Source organism: Hibiscus syriacus, unplaced genomic scaffold (genome assembly GCF_006381635.1).
Source record: "Hibiscus syriacus cultivar Baekdansim isolate YM2019G1 unplaced genomic scaffold, ASM638163v2 tig00110776_pilon, whole genome shotgun sequence".
Lineage (NCBI taxonomy): Eukaryota > Viridiplantae > Streptophyta > Magnoliopsida > Malvales > Malvaceae > Hibiscus > Hibiscus syriacus.
Window position 1 is genome coordinate 468,710 of NW_024062857.1, and position 9,377 is coordinate 478,086.

General features: G+C 36.1%; 1 protein-coding gene and 1 long non-coding RNA gene across 3 annotated transcripts; one reads left to right on the top strand and one right to left on the bottom strand.

Moving 5' to 3' along the window:
* Positions 1-1,303: 1,303 nt before the first annotated feature.
* LOC120139851 (pentatricopeptide repeat-containing protein At2g35030, mitochondrial) lies at positions 1,304-3,363 on the top strand. Its single transcript, XM_039154966.1, has one exon. It carries the CDS (start codon positions 1,424-1,426, stop codon positions 3,323-3,325), a length of 1,902 nt encoding a protein of 633 aa, XP_039010897.1. The 5' UTR covers positions 1,304-1,423; the 3' UTR covers positions 3,326-3,363.
* A 3,498-nt stretch (positions 3,364-6,861) lies between these two features.
* LOC120139852 lies at positions 6,862-9,148 on the bottom strand. Of its 2 annotated transcripts, XR_005517680.1 has the most exons (4): positions 9,086-9,148; positions 8,473-8,980; positions 8,262-8,392; positions 6,862-7,100 (listed from the first exon to the last, which is right to left on the bottom strand). It is a non-coding gene; the product is annotated as an uncharacterized LOC120139852 (long non-coding RNA). The 2 variants fall into 2 exon arrangements; XR_005517679.1 differs by lacking the exon at positions 6,862-7,100 and having other exon boundaries at positions 8,184-8,392.
* Positions 9,149-9,377: the final 229 nt, after the last annotated feature.

Here is a 9,377-nt window from a genome sequence, read left to right on the forward strand (position 1 = left end):
GTTCCATGTGTTTTGTGCTGGTACCAAATCTCATTCTCATGCCGAACTTATTTACCCTGTACTACATGAACTTCATGCAAAATGAGGAAGGATGGAAATATATCCAATACTAATTACTTGTAGGAGGAAAATTTGGTTAATTTTGTAGACGCAACAGTTTTAATTCGAGTCCTCTAAGTAAACAATCTTAGATACTCAGTTATATTAATGAGGATAAAATATCATATCCTTGTTACATATAGAGCCAATTATATTAATGATAATAGTCAAATCTTGATTAAAGACGAAATTATACATTCAAATTAATTAAAGTCTACATCATAAACTAGTAATTAATTACACAAATCTTTGCATATGCTCTGATGCGCCACCTAGTGCGCTGCCGCCTTCACCGTCCCCGCCCAATGCCTCCGACCACCTTACTGTCATCGGCTTAACGCTGTCATGCTCCTCGTCCAGCATTCATTAATTTTTGAACCTCAACCAGTTAACCCCGGACACCTCTCGAATTGGTTAGGTAATTTTAATGCCAAGTTGTCGCGACCCTAATGGCTAATCCGATAACGCATAAGACCTTGAGCAATGATATAACCAGTGAAAATGTATAGGTATTTGGTGGCTATGAACTGTTATTACGTGATTGACCCTGCCGGTTCAAGTGCTGCCGTTGACCGCGGGAGAGATTTTATACAGGTGTTTGCCTATCCTAAAACTGTGCTGTAAATTCTGTTTAATGTTAACTGTGATTATAAAGTTTGAGCGTGTTTATTTGACCAAATGGTTCTGGTGCTAAACATTTGATTGTTTTGATGCTTTTGCTGTAGTGACTGTCAAACTTGAGTGTTTACGGGCACTAGAGTTATAGGTTCAGTAATTGCATCGATTCATCATCACCGAAACCCGGTTTTGCCTAATCCAGCTGTATACATATGTGTGTATGTATATAAGATTCCTCATATATTGGTATTATAATGTGTACTTTGTACATGTAATACTTGCTGATGAGTGGGGGAAAGTATAGATTGGCTGTTTAGCATGTGGTGGGATGAAGCATGAACCTTAGACTTGTGGTTTGATGAGTATTGCTTAAATAACTAACCAAAATTTGGATGGTTTAATGGACTCTTAGGAAAGATGTTAATGATTCTGTGATGCTCTTTCAATTCGTCATATATTATGTACTGACCTTCCTAATTCTACTTCTATCCGGATTGATGCTAACTACCAGAATATTTTTGTAACTTCTCCTTCGTTGATTCCTACTTATTCTTATTTTTCTGGATTCATATTTTCCTTTGTTTATATATTGTTTTCGAATTCTATTGTCCTTAAGTTAGATTGATTTTTTCCTTTTTCATTTTGCAGGCTTCATGTTTAAATTTTGCAATCTTTTCAATTGGATTCATTTAGTGCCCGGGGGAAAATGTTTGTTATTTCTCGAGCATTAATCACATTTAGATGTATTAATAAATTCACCGTTCTTTGGAGCTTAAACGGACTCCGGTCTCCTCTTTTAGTGAAGAGAAAATCTATTATTACCAGTATAGATTACAGTATTAATTCAAGCGTGGCGCAGTCCAATTGGTTGATCACTAAGTTAAGTAAAGAAGGCAAAATATGCCAAGCACGACAATTGTTCGATAAAATGCCTGAAAGAGATAAAGATGTAATCACTTGGACTGCAGTGATATCTGCATATGTCAGGCTTGGGTTAATTGAGGAAGCCAGGAAACTGTTTGATAGAGTTGATTCCAGGAAGAATGTAGTAACATGGACCGCGATGTTAAATGGCTATATGAGATCAAATCGAATTGTGGATGCCGAGAGATTGTTTGAGAAAATGCCGGTTAAAAATGTTGTGTCTTGGAACACTATGGTTGATGGATATGTGCAAAATGGGATGGTCGATAAGGCTTTTGAAGTGTTTGATGAAATGCCCGAGAGAAATGTGGTTTCCTGGAATACAATGTTAACTGCATTGGTGCAAAGTGGGAGAGTTGTGGATGCGAGGGCATTCTTTGATAAGATGCCTAAAAGGGATGTTATTTCGTGGACAGCTATGGTTGCAGGGTTGGCGAAGAATGGGAGGGTTGATGAGGCTAGGAGAGTTTTTGATAGGATGCCAGAGAGGAATGTGGTGTCGTGGAACGCAATGATTACTGGCTATGCACAGAATATGAAATTAGATAAGGCTTTTGATTTGTTTGAGAGGATGCCAGAGAAGGATTCGTCTTCCTGGAATGGGATGATCACAGGGTTTATTCAGATTGGGGAATTCGGGAAGGCCGAGAAATTGTTTGGTGAGATGCTATGTAAGAATGTGGTTTCTTGGACCACGATGATCACAGGATATGTTCAAGGTGAGAAGAGTGAGGAAGCATTGAAGATTTTCTCGAAAATGTTGGCAGAGAACAGGGTAAAGCCCAATGAAGGAACTTTTGTCAGTGTTTTGAGTGCATGTAGTAATTTAGCTGGGCTTATCGAGGGACAGCAGGTTCATCAGACAATAGTGAAAACAGTTTATCGGCGTAGTGAAATTGTTGTATCTGCACTTATTAACATGTATTCCAAATGTGGGGAATTGAGTATTGCTAGGAGGATGTTTGATGACGGATTAATAAACCAAAGGGATGTGGTCTCATGGAATGGTATGATTGCAGCTTATGCACATCATGGATGTGGTCGGGAAGCCGTCAGTTTGTTCAAAAGAATGTCCGATTTACATTTTAAACCTAATGATGCGACCTATGTGGCTTTGCTCTCTGCATGCAGCCATTCTGGTATGATGGAGGAAGGACTAAGGTACTTTGATGAACTTGTGAGAGATAAGTCCATTCAGGTCAGAGAGGAACACTATGCATGCTTGGTCGACCTCTTTAGCCGAGCAGGGAAGCTCAAGGAGGCCTTTGAATTCATTGTGCAGCTTGGGATCAAACCATCTGTATCTATTTGGGAAGCTCTTCTTGCCGGATGTCATGTCCATGGGGATGCGAATTTAGGAAAATTAGTTGCAAAAAAGATTTTAGAGGCAGAACCAGAAAATGCTGGCACTTTCTTGTTGTTGTCTAACATGTATGCTCGGGGAGGAAAATGGAGAGAAGCTGCAAAGGTAAGGTTGAAAATGAAGGACAAGGGATTAAAGAAGCAGCCTGGTTGCAGCTGGATAGAAGTAGAGAATAAGGTCCATGTGTTTGTGGTTGGTGCCAAGTCTCATTCACATGCTGAATTTATTTACCCACTACTGCATGAACTTCATGCCAAAATGAGCAAGGCTGGAAATATATCCAATACTAATCACGTGGAGGAGGATTTTCTGGTTTTATAAAAGTTTTTAATCTGCTAATGTCTCCTATGGAACAATTTAAAGGATTATTACCAGAGTGATTTTTGAGGGAAATTTGATTTTGTAGTCGGCGACGGTGACAATAACCAGCATTGCGTTTATGTGGAAAAAGAGAGAACTTTGCCCAGAAATGCACTTAATTAATTTCTTGCGTTTTGAGGTCTAGCATTACGCATTCCGATGGAATTTCGATCAAGTATGTCTAAATTTATTTTTTTAATATATAAAGAATTATATTTCAGACTCTTATTTTAAAATATTTATGTCATATTCATTAAAAGATTTTGATACATGTAGGTGTGTTAGAAAGTTGAGCGTAATCTGATACATCAATTACTTTTTCATTCTTAAAGACAAGGGAGAAGAAGTAGATTCTTAAGAAAAACAATAAGTCTAGAATTAAGTTAATCATCTTTGCAATTAATCATAATGATTTTTAATTTTCTTTTTAATATTTTTGGAATACATATCACTTTACATCCTAATATTTTTTTCTCTCAATTTACCCCTTGAATTATCTTTTCTATCTTAAAAGATATCTACACTCAAAACATTACTTGTTTTTTTTAACAAGATACAAATTATAGTTTAAGAGGTAAATGGAGAAAAATATTATAGTTTAGGATGCAAAGTAAGAAAAAAAATATACTTTCAAAAAGGAAAAATCATGAATTAAACCTATTTTCATTGGACACTTTTAAGGATTATTTTTATTTACTTCTTTTTTCTCAAGTATTCTGATTTATCTTGTGAAGATTATTTTTATTTTACTTCTTTTTGGTTTCTTGAGGGAGGATTTATCTTAAGATTTTACTAAATTCTTAAAGAATTGTTGTAAAGTTAAACATTGCACAAAAAACTCAGAAAGATAGGATAGTAGAATAGACAAATTGGAAGTGAACCACTACAAAAATCTGTCCATTGTCTTCACTTCTGCTTTCGAAAAAATTTAAAACGTCAATTCACCCCTCTAAAGAATATATTTCATTGTTCGAGTGAACTAACCCTTACCATAATCACTATATCACAACTGCTATGACTATGCTTTACGATCAGGTGTGATTTTGAAACATAAAATAGTTGAGTGACCAAAATAGAACAAAAACGATAGTTGGGTACTAAACATGTTTGATTGAACTAACACTTACCACAATCACTATATCACAACTGCTATGACTATGCTTTTACGATCGGTATGGTTTAGAAAAGAAAATAATTGAATGACCAAAATAGAACACAAATGATAGTTGGGTACTAAATGTGTTTCGATTATTCGATTGAACTAACACTTACCATAATCACTATATCACTACTGCTATGACTATGCTTTACAATCAGGAGAATGGATGGAATCACACCCAGGATTTCTAAACTACATTCATGCGTTGAGGCATGTTAGTAAGACTTAAACGATAGATGTTCCAGACATTTGTTTTCCAATGAATATTACTAATATCTAATACTTAACATCTGCCTATTGCCGAACGATATTGTGTTTTGTTGGCAGCTCAGTTGTCAACTTTTTCAGCTCCATTGAAATTGTCCATGGCAGTTGTTTCAAGCCAAGGCCAGTAACTTGGAAGATTGCCATGTCCGTCTCGTTATTTATCCTCTTCTAACTAGCAACCAGAGTTGGATGATAACTTTCCATTGAAGTTATATTGGCCCAACAATGAAATATCTTCAGGGATAATGTCAGTGCACCGGTACTCAAGTAATGATGAGCACCTCGTCTCCTGCATAAAATCAACTTGTAGCAAAACAAAACCAATGAAAAAATACTAGTATTTACGAGAAGGTGATTCGAAATAAATGTTTGAATACCTCCGTCTTCCTGTCAAGCGAAAACTAATTTACGAAAGGCATGGCTTCACTTCCCTGTATTGCAAAGCGAAAACTAATTTACGAAACTTAAAATTCAGAGCAGATAATGAAATTTCAAATCGAATAAATCAAGCAGCAAGGAAACATGCTTTTAACGAGAGCGAAGACAACCGAAATCTGTTTCTTAACATAACAAACAAGTTAAATGTCAAAATAATAGTCTTCTGTCCAAGGAAACACATCTTTGTATCCTAAGAATCCCACAATAAAATTGTAAATGATCAATATTGATATGCAAACTGTGATTTGGCAAGGGTCAAAATGCTCAATTCATGCAAGAAATACATCCGATTGAGGGTTTACAAGCTCGCGTTTTGAAGGGCTCATTTCCAAACGTTTTCCGTCAACTGAAGTGCTACTTGCTCTAGCATCATGTTCAAGCAATCTACCAAATGCCATTGCACTAGCAGAGGAAGACAGCATCTCCTGGCTCAAATCCACCCTATACTCGAAATCTAATTTTGATCCTATGGCATCAATATCTTTAGCATACAAGCAAATTCCATGTTGGGAAACAGTGTCAACCATCTGCAGCTGCTCATCACACCAGCTGAATGCGTTTGAGTCCTCGGAAGGAATCTTTAACAGCTCAAAAGAATACTGGACAGGTAGACATTGGTATCACAATAACAGGCATAAACTCAATAAGAAATGGTCTCTGGGGAAAAAAATACTATTTGCCACTTACTTGTATCTGACACTTGGATAGCAGTAATTCAGCTTGTGAGATAACATCACTCATTCAAGAAGTAAATTTCAAAATTTCAGTAGTATCTTTTGGCTCTAAATCAACATACTTTTTTATATCAGCATGACTGTCACGAAGTTTTTTCCATGATTCGTGCACTAAATAAGTGGCCACACTTTTCTACAATTTACCAATAGAAAAGGATTTTTTTGGTGAAATTCATGCGGCTGCATTCATCCATCACTGCATGCCCACTCGATGCAGCCTCATCATACTCAGTTTGAGAATTCTCCACCTCTTTATGGGAAGCTTCTGCAGTAATACTGCATGTACCGTCAAACATATCTGAAGTTTTAACTAATTTATCTATAAAATTACAATAGTTATTTACTTCAACCAGGTCCTCAGACAACTCACAACTCACTGAAACTTCTGTTGTTTCAGCAACATCAGTGTAAGACACAGTTCTAGAAAACAGCTCCATTCCATTGCCAATTTCAGTCTCAGGGACAAAGGATGACTTGGGAACATATGATACATCCATATATTTGCAAGTTTCCATTTCTAAATCATTTGATGTTTCAAAGCAATGGAAGCCACCATCCTCACATTTCTCTGCGTCAGAACAAAGAAGCTGATCTCTTGGTGGATTTAAGCCATTCTGAATGCTTGGACAATGTGAGAGGATTCTCCAGTCTTCTTTTATAAACAATTCACAGCTGACATTCTTTTCTTGAACTAAAGAAGGATGTATATTAAATTGCTCTTCTTCAGAATCCGAAGACATGACAACATTAGATTTATTCTTAGGTGCTCTTCGAGAGGAAGAAACTGGGGTGCCAGAAGAATTGTAAGAGTCACCTGCAGGATCAGGAGGGCTTATGAATCCATAGCAATCATAAATAGGGAGGTTCCTGCTTAGCATTACTTCCTTCTTTTCCTCCATGCTGTCCATCTCTTTATTATGTATCTCCAAACCATTATATATGTTGTTTTCAAGTTCTTCCTCCATCACCTCCATTAAAGTTGAATCGTCTTCAGTTATGGATAATGTCTTAGAAAATTCCTTCTCAACTAACTCTGATAACTGAGATGGTAAATCCCAAGGGATCATAGTTGGTAGTACCGAATGACCCGCCTCGATATCAAACAGCTGCAAGCCATAAGTCTTCTGCAATTTACTAACTGGATTACTCAATGAGTGTTAGAATAAAGTAAAAGTACTACATAAAAAGGAATTATTATTTACAAGAAAGACTAGACTGACAAGGAGCTCCAGAACATATACTGAAAATGGAGATCACACCCTTGAAAAAGACCCTTTATGACTTTCTCTAGAACAAGTATTACAAATTGACCACATTAAAAGAAAATCTTATTGGTTCCTCAAAACCCTAAAAGTCGCATAAGAACTTCAACAGGTCATAGAAATAACAAAATACCTTTACAAAATCTATGATATGGAAAAACCTTATATGTAATTTAGGTCTTTCTTTTCCATTAGATTTCTTATCCAAAGATAAACAGCTGAAACTACAATGCAAACTTGTGCATGAATGCAATCATTAATGAAAAAGTAAAAAAGCAAATACAATTGAGAGCAACATGGTAAAGTTCAACTAAAACAAGATGCATGTTGCCCACTGTCTTTCTTGAAAGCATTCACAATATGCAATGCATGTTTTTCTAACAAAACATGGTATGAGTGTACGATATTTCAAACCAACGGCCAAGGAGGCCACACCCCTTTTCCCTACAGAAAAACAAACTTTACATCTCTCCATCACTAGAAAACTGTCTGACAATATCCAAGAACAGACATCAATACTAAGCCAAACAACAACCTTCATTTATAGTAACACTAAACCATAAGTCCATAATCACAAAGGCGGACCAGAAATTTTTTAGTGCACTTATTTTATAATATTGACATTAATATTTGCATTAAATCTTGTGTATACATCACTATACACCATAAAAACTGTTAAAGAGGGTTTCTATTCCCACATATATCAGGGACCTATTGAGATTACTGAAATCAAAGTGCATGTGTTTATAGGTAGTCAATATTTTCTTCAAATGATACTAGATCGTTCACAAGAACATACATGCAAAGCAATTTTATTATCTTACTTGCATATTGACTTGCCAAAATTTGCAAAGATATTGACAGATTAAACCATCTCGACAAAAATATTGAATATTAAAGCCTTCTAAAAGTATTGTATCCGACCTGACTATAGGGAAAACTAGTTCACAAAATTTCCATTGCAGCAGCATCTAAATTTCAGAAACAAAAATAGATGTACTATGAAAAGCATTATATGCCTTCATTGTGTTATTAACCTTTTTGATGTTTTTTTTCCTTGACACCAAAACTGGAGGTGCATAATAGTTTTCCGGATATCACTCTGACAACATTTAATTAATTGCTTTAGTAAATGTGGTTGAATGGAGGCTCTCTCTGCTTCACAAACCTGTGGCACAAAGATAACATGAAAAAGATACAAAATTTGTATCATGAAAGAGTTTAAAGGAAGGAACTGCAAGCTTATACCATATAAAGATGGTGAAGCAGCACTTCTGGTGATGGCATTGTGAAACATAACTCTAGCCTGCCCAAGTTGTCTGGCAGAATAAGCTTTGTACCTGAGAATTACCATCACAACATGGAGTTATGAAGAAATATATCAAGTCATACAAGGGTCAAGAAAAAATAAAACTGTTTCAACCCTAAATCCATCTTACTATTACTAGTCAGTATCACAGGCCCCTTTGCTTTTTCAGTAATTTGCTGTATGGCAGCAATAAAACCACGATCTTCGGGGAAATTGATATCAGCATCCTCAAAGAGAATCAACTTTGCTTGACCGAAGCCAGTCTCACTATCGTTAAAGACACATTTTTCAGGAGCTCCATGGCCATCAGATGTATTTTCAGTATCTGGTACTGGTATCAACTCTATCACCTCCTTGTCAACTTCTTGCACTGCATCACCATTGGATATAATTTCCGCAGATTTCATAACATGCTTGCAAAGAGAATCTACTTGGTTTTCTACAGACCTGCAACAAATATATATTACGATTTAGGACAAGTAATTATATTAGTAAAGCTTGGATTCAGCTCAACACTTCAATGGGAGTGATGCTGAAAACAAAGTCACCAACCCTGTAAGGCAGCATGATTCTAATGCCTCACCAAATTTCTGCTTCACGACAGCTCCATTTCGACAGTCTGATGCATTGTACTAACAAAACAATAGATAAAAAGCATTCAGCATTTTGTTAATGGATTATTCTCCTATCATTAAATTACAAAAAACTAAAATGGTATCCAGACAATATAACTCAATTGACCAAGTGAAAAGATACCTTGTAATCACAGAGGGGTAAACTAAGCATTATGGAAACTGCAGGAACATTACTTGCTTCTTATTTCTATTTTTAGGAGTGCATAATG